The following is a 17,313-nucleotide window of genomic DNA, read 5'->3' as shown; positions in this document are numbered from 1 at the left end:
GAAGAAATACAATTTTTTTCCGAATTTCTAAACAACGTTGCAGTCGAGGGCTTGCTGCTTGACAGCGTCACGTGTCCCCCGTCAGCCTTGCAACGACTCAGAGCGGAGCCATGGAAGGAGGTGTCTAGAGGAAGTGAAGGTGTGCCGGGGATCACAAGAGTCGTGAAGAAGTGGGGTGTCAACGGAGCGCTAGAAAGATAGAGGGAGAGGAGGGGGGGAGGGCGGTTGGGGAAGGCACAGGAAAACCGGGTTTGACCGTAGCGGAGGCTGAGGAGCACGGGGGAGAGATAGAAAGAAGCAAAAGAGGAAGTCAACGCCCGAAAATGCGTGGATAAGGTTGTTCGGTGGAGATAGAGATATCGAGAAGGGACAAAGCGGTGCGTGGGCCCCACGAGGCAAGCGCGTGCTCGCAAGCAACCGACCTGGCGCTCAGCCAGTGGACCGATTTTAAATCTTTCCCATTTTGTACGGTGAACCGTTTCTTTTTGTCTGTGGCGAAATACACAGTAGTTATTTTCTTCCTTCATTTCCATTGGCCCTAATTTGTAACCAGCGTATATTTGCCCATCGTCAATGCGTTGTCTCAGTCTTTACAATGAAAATGGAAAACTGGAAACAACGCATAGAAGTCCACGTCAGACGAGGGGGGGCCGTAATTGCAGTGTAAATTCCGAGCGGGCGGTTCTACCAAAAGAGGGACCTGACTGTAATTCCATCGTTATCCATTTCGTCAGTGGACTGCTAATCCGCGCCTATAAAAGGATAATCCTCCCCACCCCACCCCACCCCACCCCACTTCAACTCGAGCAAGCAAGGGGAAGAAAAAGGCCACAGGAACCAGGGGCGGCGACTCGCTTCGTACTGCTCGCCCCCCGCTTCTCCCCCCACCCCAATCTCTCCGCCGGCGATCGCCGGGGCGCGCGCGCGCCGCCGCCGGGAGGCCTCCCCCTCGCCATGGCCCTGCAGGGGAAGAAGCTCATAAACAACCCCGACGGTACTCCCCGCGCCCATTCCCCTCCGTTTTCCGCCGATTTCCGGTGGGTTTTGGTCGATTCTAGGGTTTAATCGCCGTCGCTGCCCTCGGCGGGGCTTCGGGTCGGTCCCGCTTTTGCAGATGTGGTGACTGAGTTCATCGAGGGGCTGGTGGAGACCTACCCGGGCCTGCAGTACCTGGACGGGTTCCCTGAGGTGAGAACACTGTTCGCTGGGTAATGGTTCCGATGATGCTTGGGACCGTTCCGTGACGAAATTCCCCTACAATGTGTGCAGATTAAAGTTGTTCTTCGCGCTGATGCTGTGGGCGGTGCCTATGACAAGGTTGCTGTCATCTCAGGTACGTCCCTGTTGGGAACTCGACCTTGTGAATGCGATGCTTCATTTGGTGCAAATGTTCAGTTCTTTTTTATGTTGATTGCTCTCTGTGTAAAGTTATGTTGATTGCTCTCTGTGTAAAATGCAGTATGTATGGTATGACCCAGCTTGGAGATCACAACTTACAACGTTTGTAGGGTTTGCCTCTTTATGCTGGTTACTGACTGAATTTGCCAATGAAGCGTGTCATCTCGCATATCTAGTTTTATATGCGATTCTGAAAATTCTAATGAGTTCAGCATAAGGATGCCTTTTTAGTTTTGCAAGTTCTGCAGTAGTATGAATGTATGATGGCAGTCATACTCTTGGTTGCTTACGATTACATGATATCTCAAAATGCGAGGTTCATTGTACGGCACGAGTACAATCTCGGATCTGTGCTTGGTGCTATTGATGTTGGAGGGCACAGGACAGTGTATACCTAGATGGACTGCACCCTGTGGCATTTTGATAGAAAAGGCATGCTTCTTGCCCATGTGCAGGTGGTGCATTGTGGTCCCCACCAGGAAGATCCATTGTGTTTTTTGTGTTGTTTGCACACTGTTTTCATGTATGCATAGACTGCTCATCTAAGAGTTGTATTGAACACTCATGTTTCTCGTGAACCCAAAATTTGTAGCACTCATAGATTTCATGATGAACAAAGTAAAATGCGCTATTACCATATTTACTGACAGTATGTGATCTGTTAGCCTCTATCCTCAACAGTTACCACTATATTATCCGAGAGGCGTGTAGGGCATGTGGGGCACTGTGTTGGTCTTTGTGCCTGAACTATGCCTAGACACTAGAGCTATGTTATTGCAAGGTGCCTGTACATCTTGTAGCAATAGACTTGGAGCCTACATTCATGAGCTTGTAGTCTATTACTTATTACCAGCTCATTCATTTTTAATATAGCTGATATGATTGAACAAAACTAGCCATCTAATTTTGCTTACGATTGCTGAAGAGTAAATACACCCACCTCTCATGAAAAACCTGTACTGAGGTTAACCTGCAATGAGTTAGTTGTCATCAGTAATATGATACATCAGAGCTATAGCTTGAATGTACTCAGTTTGAATATTATCTGTGGTTACTGTTTATTTATGAAATTTTTTCTGCTGGTTCTACCAAACTGTGAACTGGTTCCTAGGAAACATGCATCCGAGTCTGCTATTACTCTTGGTAGCTGTAAATGTTATCTTCTGATGTATTTGTCAAAGATTTAGCAAATATGCATCCGAGTCTGCTATTACTCTTGGTAGCTGTAAATGTTATCTTCTGATGACTGATACAAAAGTTAAGTCGATATTCTTATAGATTATTGTTCTTCCTGCATAAACAAACATGTCAACTACTTACTTTTAGCCAGGATTTTATATTATTGAGACCATAGAATACAATCTTATCTGTACTATAATACTAATTTTATTCTTAGGTGGTGGAAGTGGTCATGAGCCAGCCCATGCGGGATTTGTTGGGCCAGGAATGTTGACAGCTGCTGTTTCTGGAGATGTTTTTGCTTCTCCACCTGTTGATTCTATTTTAGCTGTATGTTTCTTTCAATAAAACTGTGTCAACCTGCTTTCACTGCTAAGATTGCTCTCACATTTTTTGCACTGTATGTTTGTTTTGTAGGCTATTCGAGCTGTAACTGGCACCATGGGATGCCTTCTGATAATAAAGGTACTCAGTAGTTTCTATTATGAAAGGACATTCATTAGTTAATAGGAACAACATAATGCATCTGAAGTTTGCTTTATCTGATGTTTGCGAAGTTGGGATTGATCAATGCCAATTTGATTCTCAGAAAGATTTCCTATCGTTTTCTTCACCTGTTTAATTCTGTGTACTGTTTAGACAAATACGTCTATGGATGGACAGGGGGCTCAACTTTTAGCACAGATTCCTGAAAATAAACTTGGGACAAACTAAATTGCTAGCTGTAGATATGGTCGATTGGATTTTCTTGAAAGGCAATTTTGTCTGTGTAGAGTGTACAGAGCTAAGAATTTGACTTGGGGGTTGAATTTTGCATATTTGTTAAGTTCTTGGCAATTTTACCGGTGAAGGTCTGTGGTCTCTCTCCTGCTCAAAGTGCTATGCAAGCTCCTGGAGACACTAGCTGTGGTGAAAGACTGAGAAGGAATGGAGGGAACACCCTCAATATTTATTTGTAGTATTATAATTATTTTGAGGAAATGTTCTTGAGGTGAGAAATACAGTCAAAGAAAACAAACATTACACTTAAAATCTTTTTATTTATGATGTTGACACCGTTCTCTACTGATTATTGGATGAAGGCTATCCTTGACCTATGCTCAAAAAGGAAAAACCTAGCCACTGCCCACTGGGGCTTACTTGGCTATAGATGCATGTGTGGTGCTGTTATGCTGGTGTTGTTTCCCAAAAAATTAATCTGTAGTGCTTGTTTCTGTTTATGTTATTGTATTTTGTTCTAGTTGCACTACATTCTGTTCTCCAAGGTACACTGCATTCTGTACTCACGTTCTGTTGTCGGACATTTGCAGAACTACACTGGTGATAGACTTAATTTTGGATTAGCTGCTGAGCAGGCAAAATCTGAAGGCTATAAGATAGAGGTTGATGAGCATATAACATCTTACGACCTTAGTATAGCATACCATATTAAAATCAGCTTGTAATCAGCATTTATCCACCAATTGCAGATGGTAATTGTTGGAGATGATTGTGCCCTTCCCCCGCCTCGGGGGATAGCTGGTAGAAGAGGTTTAGCAGGAACAATTCTTGTGCATAAGGTATTCCATTGTGGCCATTGCCTTTTCGATTTTAGATTCTTGTTTTATGCATTTTGGTGATTACTGCTGTGTTACACTTCTTGATTTGTTAAGCAATGCACCTAGGAAAATCCCTTCCAATAGATCTACCACTTGTTCATGCATTTTTCTGGTTTGACCAGCTTGTATCTTGTCTAAACAAACCGATGGTGCCTAGTTATTAGGTGCTAGCCTGCTAGATGAGGAAATCATAGTAGCAGACATTAACCAGGAATTATTTTGACTGATGAGGCACTATCTTTTTTCCTGTTTGTACTTAATAAAACTGATACTATGTGGTGAACAAATTCCGTCATTGTGGTTGTCTTAATTGATACTATGTGAGGCCAGCATTATGTGCATCATGTCCATTAACCTGCAGCGTGAGGCTTAGCTTTGCGACCTCTATTTCCTTGCTTATCATGTTTGTCAGTTAGTTTCAAAAGGTTAGTGCTAAGTAAGATGTGAAATAATCAGGGTTTGTTAGGAAGGATCTGATCTGACTTGTGGACCAAGGAGTTATACATATAATGGACTAATGTGTAAGCCTCAGGCTCATCAAAGGAGGTTTCTCCTCCACATACCCTGTCCCTGTCGATGTCATTAGTGCCACAGTGCAGCCACCACCTCATCGCTACATTCTCACGAACTTGGGCTGTGACAGTGTCCACCAACATTTTGTGGTCATCCTAACTTGAATAGAAAACCAATGCCTTGTTGTAAATATTTCCTGCTGTTCTCTGAAGTCTTCACTTCGTTTGATTCTACAGGTTGCTGGGGCTGCTGCAGATGCTGGCTTATCTCTTGCAGATGTTGCTGCAGAAGCAAAACATGCATCTGAGGCTGTTGGTACAATGGGAGTAGCACTTTCTGTTTGCACGTTGCCTGGGCAAGTGACATCTGATCGTTTAGGTCCTGAGCAAATTGAGCTTGGCCTTGGAATTGTAAGTCTAGACGGCATCAACAATTGTTTGCTTTCAGTATACCCAAGAGCTGCAAACTTTATTTTTTTCCAAATACAGTAAGCATCTGATTTGTTTCCCAGCATGGAGAACCTGGTGCTGCTGTTGTTGAGCTACAGACGGTTGATGTGGTGGTCGAACATGTTCTTAAGCAGATACTATCACAGGTGTGGTTGGTGATATGCAATTTATTTATTTCTATCCTCTCTTGTGTTTCTCCATTTCTCCTTTAGTTCACTGCAAGCACTGAACTGTTGTTAGACATCTGTCCAATCTTTATCAGTCATGTTTGAGTACAATGAAATCATGTTTTTTATTCTTTGTGAAATTCAACACTAAGCTAAGCTTAGCTAGCTATGATTTGTTCTGAAATACCAAAAGGTGAAGTTTGCAGAAGGTTATGAAAATAACTAGGGTAGGTCCTACTAGTAATAAAGAGGCCATTGCCTGAATGCCAGGGAAAGGAGTGGAATGGGGGTTGAAAGTTTGGGTGGGACTCTCCTTCCATTGCATCAGTTTACCTTGATTTAATCATTTCACAAGCACTTAAGGTTAATGCTGAAAGGACAGTAGCCTTCAGTAAGAAAGAGAACTCGTGCTGTTCCTGTCCTGGTATAAAGTTTAATTTTCGTAGATACTGTTTCAGTGTGAGTTTCTGCCAACTAATGTTACTTGTATTTACTAGTCTTGTTACTTTTGCTTATTGTGTGGTCTTTCGTATTTGCAGGAAACTCAGTATCTTCCTATCACAAGAGGGAGCAATGCTGTTCTCCTAATCAATGGGTAACTACAAATCTGAGCATTTTTGTTACTTTAAGAGTTGATTTTTACCATCAGAAAATTACCAGCACAAATACTGAATATGACTAGGATAGTTATATGGGTCTGCAATGTATTTCACCATTTGCAGCTTTCACAGTGATTAGAGAATTTAGTACTTAAGATGTCGGTTCTGGAGAAATTCGACTATGCCCATTATCTTTCTAGTTATCCATTTCTATTACAATGGAAAATGTCCCCAGGAAACTGACTGGTATGTGACGCTAGGACTGAAGCAGACATTGATTTAGCATTTTTAGGAGACTGAATACCATCTCTCAGTGGCTTCAGTAAGATTAAAGGGGTCTGAAACTAGGACCAACTGTCAAACTCAGACTAAGTGTTGTTAATTTTACCCATGAACCATCTTCCATATTAATCACTGCCATAAATCTACTGTGGCAAACTTTGATATCTTTGGAGGTGCATTACTGTATCAGTTCCTTTATCTGCATTGTTTACATTATGAATCAAGTAAGTCATGTTACTTTGTTGTCTAATACCATCTTACAGATTAGGTGCTACTCCTGTCATGGAGCTTATGATTGCAGCAAGAAAAGCGGTGCCTGAGTTACAGTTGGAGTATGGGATTGCTGTTGACAGAGTCTACACTGGCACATTTATGACATCACTTGATATGGCTGGTTAGTTCTTGTATGGATCTTTCTAAGAGAACCTTGATATCTGCTAAAGGCCCTAAGATAATCTGTGGCTAAGCTTTATGAACATCTCTCCACTTTAATTACTACTTTAGTGACCTAGAACATCTTATATTAGTTTACAGAGGGAGTAATTAGTATCACACATATATTATGCTGATCTGGGTGGTTGCTTGAACATGTATCCGCATTAATTTCATTTGACCAATTGCTGATTATCTAGCCACTTCACTTTTCTGCTAATGTGTTGTATTCTGCATTTTCATCGGATATGCAATCATTTGACTTGTGGCTAATTCCTTAGTTTATTATGAATGGCATATATTAAATACTTTAAATTATGTTTTCATTGCAGGACTTTCTATCACCATTATGCGATCAGATGAAAACATTTTGCAGCGACTTGACGCTCCCACTAAAGCTCCAGCTTGGCCTGTTGGTTCTGAAGGTAGTTATCTTGCTAGCAGAAAACTAGTTGCATGTCTGCAGCCGTTAGCCACTAATATCTGTATTCTAGGTTTTTGATGTGATGGGTTTTCTAGTTCTGTGCCTTCTGTTACTAGCCTTTTGTTTTTGAGAATACTTAAGTTTACGTTATTGGTGATCTTTAGCACAACTACACTTTCAAACTCTTTCTGTACAACCTTTAATTGGAGGCTGCAGAACCAGGCTAGTTTGGGTGCAGAAAATAGCAGGATTTTTTTTTGAACTGAATGTAGAGTGCGAAGTTACCAGCGTTTTAAATATATTTTTGGTTTTATCACACATCATTTAGTATTAGTTTGTTACAAAAGAAGGCTTTAAGCTCTGATACAACATTTTTGCCGTCCAACCACCAGTTTTCTAATGATGTTTATTGTAGGAAATCGCCCACCAGCAAAATTCCCGGTTCCAGTACCACCATCACCTTCAATGAAGGATGATGAGGTAAAGTAAAATCCTCTTCCCTGAGGCTGTAATGCTGGTAGTAGGTTCACCTTCGCTTTTATTTAGAAATATACAACTATACAAGAACCTCATAATGCTATTGACTGGTTCTGCATGGGTTGTATTTATAAAGGTCTATTCCAGTTATTGTCTAGATAGCAATTTTTTTAAAGATACCAGAGGAAAGGTGAGGAGAACACAGTGGTAATAAAAAGGAGAACTATGAAAACATTTTTCTTGTCTGACAGCAAGTTTAGCAAATACCAGTGTGAAGTTTTGACCATACTGGAATATGCATGTCAGTTGCCACTCCCAATTTCTTAAGCATGATGGTTAGCTATTGTTCTGCAGATTCTTTCAGAACGCCAGGAACTAAGCAAGCAAGGCTGTATGTTGGAGGCCGCTATTGAAGCAGCTGCTAAAGAACTCATTGATCTCAAGGATAACCTAAATGATTGGGACAGTAAAGTCGGTGACGGTGACTGTGGAACTACGGTAGGTCTAGTAGGGTTTATCAACTTAGTGTTTGTCCGATGAGAGCTGTTTTAAGATTCATTACTGGCTGATTTTTTTTCCAGATGTATAGAGGTGCAACAGCTATTCTTGAAGATATGAAAACACGGTAAGTTACAAACAATGCATATTATTGATGTGCGACTCCCCGTACCTAGTATTCGCATGTAATTCTTGTAAAGATTCACTGGTTAAGGACAGCATTTCTTTCTGCGTCATGGTCCTGTTTTTTCATTCAAACCCTTCTATGTTGGCTGGGGTTTTCCAGTCATCCATACAAGTTGACCTTATTTAAGTCGACTTTCCTCTTTGCCAGTTCCTCTTTACCAGTTAGCATATTTTAAGTCAACTTTCCTCTTTGCCAGTTATCATCTGAACGATGCAGCTGGAACAGTAAATGAGATTGGGTCAACAATCCGGAAGGTGATGGGTGGAACAAGTGGAATCCTGTAAGAAATCTGTGCTTGTCCTTTCCTTGTTGCATTATTGACCAGAATTGAAAACACAAGTAATTATTCTTCTATACTATGCTTCAGGTATGACATACTCTGCAAGGCTGCATATGCAAGCTTAAAACAAAACAAAAATATTACGGCATATGAATGTAAGATATATGTTCATCAATCATTATGATTGAAAGCTTAAGAAACAACATATATTTCATTATGATCCGAGACAACTATCAAGAAATGTGCATACTAAACAAAGTATGCTGCTTTTCCGCAGGGGCTGATGCTTTAGAAGCCTCTATTGCTGCTGTTAGCAAATATGGTGGTGCCAGAGCAGGATATCGCACAATGTTGGATGCTCTGATTCCCGCTTCTACAGTTTTGAAACAGGTTACTTCCCAAGCCTTGCTCTTCCGGCAGTATTATCTTTAATTATGTGATGTATTCATTGTGCTTGAACAGTCTCTTAAAGCTGGGGATGATCCGGTGACTGCATTCATCGCTTCTTCTGAAGCAGCATTAGCTGGCGCTGAATCCACTAAACAAATGCAAGCAAAGGTATGATCTTTCACCTGGCCCTTGCTTAAGAAGAAATATAAACCTATAACTTGCCTTGTCTCGTTCAGCAAAAGCTTTTCTTAAGTTTTTTGAGCTCGTGCAACTGTAGCTCCACTAAAATCTGTATTCTTGTGCCTTTCCCTTTGATTATGCCCGTTCCTGTAGTAATGAGGTTCGGTTGCACTTGCAGGCAGGACGGTCATCGTACATCTCTCCCGACCATCTGGTTTCAATTCCTGACCCAGGAGCAATGGCTGCAGCTGCATGGTACCGGGCCGCAGCGCTTTCGGTGAAGAACAAGCTGCATGCTTCAGAAAGCTAGTAGTAGTGCATGCTATGCCTCATTCACAGTCCAAAATACTATACTGACGGCGAAATCCTCAGGGGCCTTTGTCAATCCCCCTGATTTGATTTCCGCTTGTGCTTTTTGCATGGGCCGAGAAATCGAGTTCCGTATTGTTTTGTGCTGAGAGCAGTTCAAAGGATTCGTAGACTTATACAAAGGTTGAGTGAAAGTATGCTTTTGCCTTGCTGGCGAAGTGATTATTGTCTGTGCGTGTCCGCGTGGGGTGGTCAATGGTGTTGAAGATTAATGATTGTTGTCTATTTTACCCGAATGGCCCGAACCGCATCAATTTTTCATCTTGACGGTAGTATTTTTCTCAGCCTTCCGCAGATTTTTGGATGACAATGATGCTTTAGACATAAGGTGCTCATCTGGCCAACTCTAGAGGTATAAACCTGGTGTTCCAATTTTATAAACAAAAATATAAAATACAACATATCATCTTGTTTGGATTGCTATAACTAATTATATAGTTTCCTTCAAACTTGCATTACAAGGTAACAAGAATGGTTAAGATTGTCTAGGTGAGAATCGTGCATTGTGTAGCTAATTGTGTGCATTGTTAATGGGGTAGTTAGGCAGACCTAGGTACCAATGTTTGAAACTAATTTTTCTAGGAGGAATATCTCCAGCCTCTGCATCATTTGTGATCCACACAACCATATTTATTAAACCACAAGTATCATCATCCAATACAATGAAATCAGCAAATGTATTGAAATAACTACAACCAACGAAAATTAGGATATCTACAGAGCCTATTATTGGACTGTCATCCTAACTGGTTGAATAATGTTTAAAACTGATGACTTCAGGCTTGTACTGATGACTTCAGGCTTGTTCGGAATTTCACCAGCTCCATAAAATTCCGAGAGCTGTGAAGCCAGGAAATAGTTGCGCCGCAATTTTTAACTGTAACTCTCACCAACTCCGGGAATGGAATTGTGGAGTGGAGGGGCTCCGAAGAGGGCGTTCGTCTATTCTTTGAGCTATGTGATTTCAGTCTTAGGCGTCCCGTGCAAGCGTAATGTAAATACATACAGCAACTGCTTGCGTTTGAGACGACGTAGGAGTAAAGAATTATACTGTCTTCAGCTTCTGCAGTTGTAACCTACAGATCGGCGCACATGATCCGCGAGTGTTTCTCATAGGATCTAAGGAGTGATTGGACAATCATTCGAAAGAAACCTGCTAACCTGTTGGCTAGTTTATTGACATTGCTTATGAACTAACTGTACTAACTAAATTGGATGTTTGGAACTGATTACGTAATATAATATGCTACTCCTACAATATATACGATTGTGCACCTAATAATTAGTAAATGCTCCAGGCATGGAACCGCTTGGGTTCGCATATATAGATCAGTTTTCAGTAGTAAGTGTACTTGAGTTCCGAATTAACTTCCTGGGCGAAGCTTTACCGCTCTCTACCAACTAGATGCCACTTCTCTGTTAAAAAATTATGCTACTTTATTGATAAATGACATTTTTATTCTTCTTGTAAAATAAAAATTTCTTTTTGTTGTGTGCATCATGTTATGCAGAGGTTCTACATTTGTTCAGTGCGGTTGTATCACCTCAATATACCATTTGAATGAAAATGTCATTCATCTGGTTCAAATAAAAAGGTGATTACGAGTTGTCAAGGTAAAGGAACCTTTGTTGGGATTTTTTTTTATGGAAGACATTACCATGGCACATACGTGTTTATGTGGTATGTTAGATGGTTGGGAAGTTCGACTACATATTCCAATCATTGTGCGCTCAATAAGGGTGGTGTAACCAACCTTTGAGTAGGTAATATCTCTTTTCATGTATTTTTTCTGTAAAGTATACAACCATCAATAAAATGTAGATACGCAGTACGATCATTGTGCTTGCTCATTTGTTTAAAGCTATTGCTTTCAAGTATTAGCTAAATCATCACCGTAAAGCTTATAATAATGCAAGAAAAGCTTAGCCAAAAGAAAGAGAGGCTGGGAATTAAGCGAGATTCTTGGCTGGTGCTATAGAATATTGTTCTGCGATAGCTACAGGCAGGGCAAGGATGCTGCCTGCTGCTTAGGGTTCTGCATATCTAATCTGGATAATGTCTGCTTCTTGCCTGTCACAGCTAGTTAGTGCTTCCTGATTAGCTAACTTGCACTGACTGTGAGCATGCGGACCCGAGTACACCTGGCAAAATTAAGGGCGTGCAGGGTTTGGGAGAACACTCACGTGATTGTTTCCTTACACCGTAATAAGTGAAGCCTATCTAATCCCAATCCTAATCACCTGCCTTGTCTCTAGCTAGGACATCTTTTCTGTAAATCGTTTTTATGTTGTTCTTTATGGACTTACGCCCACGGTCTGTCTTAAAATGTAAGATACACTTCACTTTTCAAAATCTCCAATGCATAAACTTTACAATGAAATTTTGTGTAATATGCCTAAAATGGTATATGACTTAATAGAATCTTGCAAAAAAAAACAATAATATTAGCCCTCCATGCTCAATCTATTCATAGTTTTAACACATTGACTGTGCATATAACATACTCTTGCAAGAATAAATTACAGTCTATTCAAAGTTCTAACACATCGACTGTGCCTATATAATTATTGTATTTCTAAGTGGAGGTACTACTATATCCTTATTGGTCTTGAATTTCCTTTCTGGATGGAGTGCCTTATTATGTAGTATATGCAAATGGTAGACTTCAAAGCACAAATGCTCAACGCATGGGTAGTGTTCGTCTCAAAGTTATTGGGTTGGATAAGATATATGGGTGATGGTGATGAAAGTTTGCGAACGCCCTCGATAGATATATCTTCTTGAAATCCGCATCAATTGCCTTGTCCTTGGACGTGATGTCTCGAGCTAAGGTCTGAGCACTGCAGTCCTAAAGTATGAGCTCGTGGACTAGCGATGCTCATTATTTTACCCACTTTCCTTATAATTAGACCATTTTCTCTGGGTCAATTTGTAAGATGAAGGAATGGAGTTCCAGGACCTACCATTAAATGTAAAAGGGAAGTCAGGCAAGGAGATCCACACTCCCCTCTTCTATTTGTTGTAGCTGCTACTAACCTCCGTCCGGGTTTATTGCCCCTCGTATTTTGTGCCAAACTTTGATCATCTATTAAAATAACAAAATATAAATCATATGATACAAAAAGTACATTGTTGGATTTGTATTTGAAAGAACTTTCCCACATACCATGGCATCTTGTTTATTGGACCCCCTCGTGACATATTGTTTATATTTCATTAGTAAAATTTATGGTCAAACTTTAGCCCAGAATAAGAGGGGGCCTAATAAATCCGAACGAAGGTAGTAATATATTTTAGTCTGCCATCAGTGACGCTCTTGCTCAAAGGATCTGGTAAGGCCCCTGCCATTGCAATCTTGCCAAACTTAGCAAACCATACCATGTAGTATCCAGATGAGAACCATATTATTTTGTCAGTCAATGTGTACCAACTGAAGAATCTAAAAGACCTTCTTCACATATTTTCCCTAGCAACTTAGCTCAAAATAATCACTACAAGTCAATATGTTCCCAATCAACATACCTGAAGATAGGATTCAACTCTTCAAGGGCATTCTGCAATTCCATGTAGGTACTTTGCCTTTCACTTATCTTGGATTGCACCTGTATCACTAAACTGTAGGAGTTTTTCATGTCACCCATATCCAGAATCCAAAGAAGGCTTTCAAGATGGGCTCATCTCTTTAGCTTTGGTGGCAAGCTCCAATTGGTGAATGTAGTTCTGCCTTCTTTGCCCATATTATTCTTAAGCTACCTCAAAGTATATAAGTGGGTAACTGAAGAAGTGGATAAAGGATATCTACTCCAGTGTCACTTGGGCTTAGCCATAGAGTGATATCAACTCTAGTGTTACCGGTGTTAAACGTAGTAGAAAACAAAAAATTCGGGCTTACGAGTAAAAACCCATGATCACTATGAAGATGCAAATATATTTGATCTAATATTTACCAACGAACGCAACATAGATTAGAGGTTGGTGAAGATTGTTGATGCAGATTCCTGCAAATCGGATTAAACCACCCAACCACGGGAACCATTTCTTTTCATTCGTGGATCAAAGGAACGACCCCCCTGCCGCTATCCAAGTGTACGAGATCACCAATCCAGCACAGATTCGCCGTCCAAAAAGAAGACCTACTGGAGACCTGGATATGTAGGTGGAGCAGCCTTACGCCATTGAGAACTTTCTGAGAGGGAGAGAGAGAGAGGGTGCAACCTTCAAGCATAGAATTGTGTTTGGAGGGCTTCCCCTCCTCAGGTATTTATAGGCACATGGGAGGAGGCCACCTTAGAGCAGGGGCTCTACCACAATGGGGTGTGGCGCCCCCAACCCTAGCCACCCCAAACTTGCCCCTCAAGGCAAAGGGGGGGGGGTGGCGCTGGCCCCTACATGGGGTTTCCCCCCAAGTGGATGCCCCACTTAGCCCATCCAAGGGAGAATACCTCTAGTGCATCCCTGAATATTCTGGAAGGTTTCAGAACATTCTAAAACCTTCCCGGACCTTTCGGTGGCTTCCACGACACTCCGGGACTTGCCTGGTTTTCCCAAAAAACCCAGTTTTCTCTTTGAAAGATTTTAATCTTCCCAGAACTTTTCCAGTGTGTTTCTCTCGTGCTCCTAACACTTCTAGTACTCAAAAAATCAATGACCCTTAAGCATGTGACCCCGCCGGTTCAATAATGTGTAGACTAGACCCGAAACTCTTTCCAGTCAATAATCAATATCATGATCTAGGCATCCATATTGACTCCTACACATATATGAATAATTATTGAGCGAAGCTTTTGTTTCCGTACACAATTCAGTTTACTTCATAATACTTGACAGAACCAAGGGCAAGACTTTTATAGGCACCCTTGTGAACCAACAACTTGATCACAATACTAGGTTATCCTCGTTACCAGTTTTGTTCTCTTTTCTTGTTTCTGTATTTCGGCATCCCGGTGATCCTATCATGCTATCTATGGCCAGACGATGAGGGATACCAAAATACCGAGAGGTCCCTAAGAATATTTTTCCATCATCATAGGAGCAACTCCCAATCATGAGCTATCAAGTCCCTTGACATACTTTTTCAATGCACCCAAAATTTGATGTTATAATTACCCTCTTACAGATAAAGTTTGCCGAATCCCAAGGTACACTGTCTAGCATGAAGCTAATAACAACATGATGATGTGTTCTCGTAGTATATTATTTAGTTGGGTCTGTTCAACATCATTGTTCTGATAACAATGTGCTCTCACTGTCACCTAGGTTTGCAACGTTCTACATGGCTTGATCCAAGCGCCAATTCTTTATAGCTAGAGAGGCCATGGTTGCACTTGGGATGTTCCTTCTGCTTTACTGACTGGACAAGGGAGTTACGTAGACATCAAGCTCAGCCAGCCTACGCTCCAATTGATGTCGCTCCTTAGAGACCTTGCCCATGATGGACATGGCCTTCAATCTGGCTTCATCATGCCTCGGGTTGCCCTAATTTCTCCATCACTTAGCTTCATCTCGCTTTTGTCCATGGCTTGTGGTTCTTTGGCTTTGAACTTGTGTAGTCAAGGGTCCTTAAGACCGTCATCATGGCTTACTTTGGGCATATCCACTATGTAACACTCCTGGACCGAGGCTGCCTACCACAGGCGTAATGGCACCGCGACTGACAGTCGCTTCCCCACAGACTCGATAGTCTCCTCATCCTGGTATTCCATCTCTTCAATTCCTCCCCGAGCACTTCAGTGGCAGTGAGGTTTTCGATATTCGGGATCAGGTGGATGGTGGGTGGGTCAAAAATAAATTGACCTCTTGCTGCTCCTGGGCCTGATAAGACGCCAAGCTCGGGAAAACCATCTCATGGCGAGAACCCGCGACACACTTCACGATGTCAAATTTGATGAGTTGTCCTAGAGAGAAGTTTTTGATCTGGCCGAGGTGGACAGTCGAGTCGTCGGCGAACGTGGTAGTGTCAAAGACAAACATCTACCCGACGCGTAGATCACGGGGTATTCAAACAGAGACCCCATCAGACCTCTGCATGCACCAAGTGGTACCTGCATGGGCTACCACTTTCAAAGATGATTCTAATAGATCCCTCGGTAGGGTATCCCATCATGGTGATTAGGTCAAAGGAGAAACAAGGATGCGAGTTTATCTAGTTTCGGGCCCTCTAGATGGAGGTAAAACCCTAATCCTACTCTGTATATTGCGATTGGGGTGTACAGTGTACATGCATGAACCAAGGGACTGTATGATGTCTATCGACTAGCTTGGCCCTGATTTATATAACATATCGACCCCCTAGGGTTACACGAGTAGTTAGATATATCGGTGGAGGAGTCCTCCATGGCTCCATCTTCCTTGACTTGTACGACAAGGCTTCGGAGTCTCCAATGTAGAGCGCTACGGGCTGCCATGATGGCCGAGGGTGGAACTGATACGTCCATTTTGCATCATGTTTCCCACTATTATTTATAATGTTTGATGCATAATAATGCTTTATGGAGTAATTGTAATGCCTTTTCTCTCATAATATGCAAGGTTTACACAAAGAGGGAGAATACCGACAACAGGAATTCTGGACCTGAAAAAGCTACGCCAGAGATACCTATTTTGCACATCTCCAAATGAGCTAAAATCTTACGGAGAATTATTTTGGAATATATAATAAATATTAGAGCAAATAACTACCAGAGGGGGTGATGACCCACAAGTGTAGGGGATCTATCGTAGCCTTTTCGATAAGTAAGAGTGTCGAACCCAACGAGGAGCAGAAGGAAATGATAAGCAGTTTTCAGTAAGGTATTCTCTGCAAGCACTGAAATTATCGGTAACAGATAGTTTTGTGATAAGGTAATTTGTAACGAGTAGCAAGTAATAAAAGTAAAGAAGGTATAGCAAGATGGCCCAACCCTTTAAAGGACAAGCCTGGACAAACTCTTATATGAAGGAAAGCGCTCCTGAGGACACATGGGAATTATCGTCAAGCTAGTTTTCATCACGTTCATATGATTCACGTTCGGTACTTTGATAATTTGATATGTGGGTGGACCAGTGCTTGGGTACTGTCCTTACTTGGACAAGAATCCCACTTATGATTAACCCCCATTGCAAGCATCTGCAACTACAACAGAAGTATTAAGGTAAACCTAACCATAACATGAAACATATGGATCCAAATCAGCCCCTTATGAAGCAACGCATAAACTAGGGTTTAAGCTTCTGTCACTCTAGCAACCCATCATCTAATTATTACTTCCCAATGCCTCCCTCTAGGCCCAAACAATGGTGAAGTGTCACGTAGTCGACGTTCACATGACACCACTAGAGGGATGACAACATACATCTCATCAAAATATTGAACGAATACCAAATTCACATGACTACTTATAGCAAGACTTCTCCCATGTCCTCAGGAACAAACATAACTACTCACAAAGCATATTCATGTTCATAATCAAAGGGGTATTAATATGCATAATGGATCTGAACATATGATCTTCCACCAAGTAAACCAACTAGGATCAACTACAAGGAGTAATCAACACTACTAGCAACCCACAGGTACCAATCTGAGGTTTGGATACAAATATTGGATACAAGAGATGAACTAGGGTTTGAGATGAGATGGTGCTGGTGAAGATGTTGATGGAGATTGACCCCCTCCCGATGAGAGGATCATTGGTGATGATGATGGTGATGATTTCCCCCTCCCGGAGGGAAGTTTCCCCGGCAGAACAGCTCCGCCGGAGCCCTAGATTGGTTCCGCAAAGGTTCCGCCTCGTGGCGGCGGAGTTTCGTCCCGTGAGCTAGCTTATGATTTTTTCTCGGATGAAAGACCTCATATAGCAGAAGATGGGCATCTGAGGGCCACCAGGGGGCCCATGAGGCAGGGGGCACGCC

At 41.7% G+C, this 17,313-nt stretch overlaps 1 protein-coding gene across 2 annotated transcripts; it reads left to right on the top strand.

The window, feature by feature from the left end:
* The first annotated feature begins 785 nt into the window (after nucleotides 1-785).
* On the top strand, nucleotides 786-9,706 carry LOC125550438 (putative 3,4-dihydroxy-2-butanone kinase). 2 transcript variants are annotated; one of them, XM_048713433.1, is made up of 20 exons: nucleotides 786-994; nucleotides 1,115-1,188; nucleotides 1,270-1,333; nucleotides 2,795-2,907; nucleotides 2,995-3,042; nucleotides 3,888-3,959; nucleotides 4,047-4,136; nucleotides 4,925-5,098; nucleotides 5,200-5,283; nucleotides 5,844-5,899; nucleotides 6,449-6,579; nucleotides 6,950-7,042; nucleotides 7,457-7,521; nucleotides 7,873-8,016; nucleotides 8,100-8,143; nucleotides 8,400-8,483; nucleotides 8,571-8,638; nucleotides 8,761-8,873; nucleotides 8,946-9,041; nucleotides 9,232-9,706. In XM_048713433.1, exons 1-20 carry the CDS (start codon nucleotides 955-957, stop codon nucleotides 9,361-9,363), a joined length of 1,785 nt encoding a protein of 594 aa, XP_048569390.1. In that variant the 5' UTR covers nucleotides 786-954; the 3' UTR covers nucleotides 9,364-9,706. The 2 variants fall into 2 exon arrangements, with proteins under 2 accessions (XP_048569390.1, XP_048569391.1); XM_048713434.1 differs by lacking the exons at nucleotides 786-994; nucleotides 1,115-1,188; nucleotides 1,270-1,333 and adding an exon at nucleotides 1,716-1,853.
* The last annotated feature ends 7,607 nt before the right edge of the window (nucleotides 9,707-17,313 follow it).

Source organism: Triticum urartu, chromosome 4 (assembly GCF_003073215.2).
Source record: "Triticum urartu cultivar G1812 chromosome 4, Tu2.1, whole genome shotgun sequence".
In the NCBI taxonomy this organism is placed as follows: Eukaryota; Viridiplantae; Streptophyta; class Magnoliopsida; order Poales; family Poaceae; genus Triticum; species Triticum urartu.
Note: the sequence above shows the minus strand (reverse complement) of the source record. Positions and strands in the feature narration are given on the sequence as shown.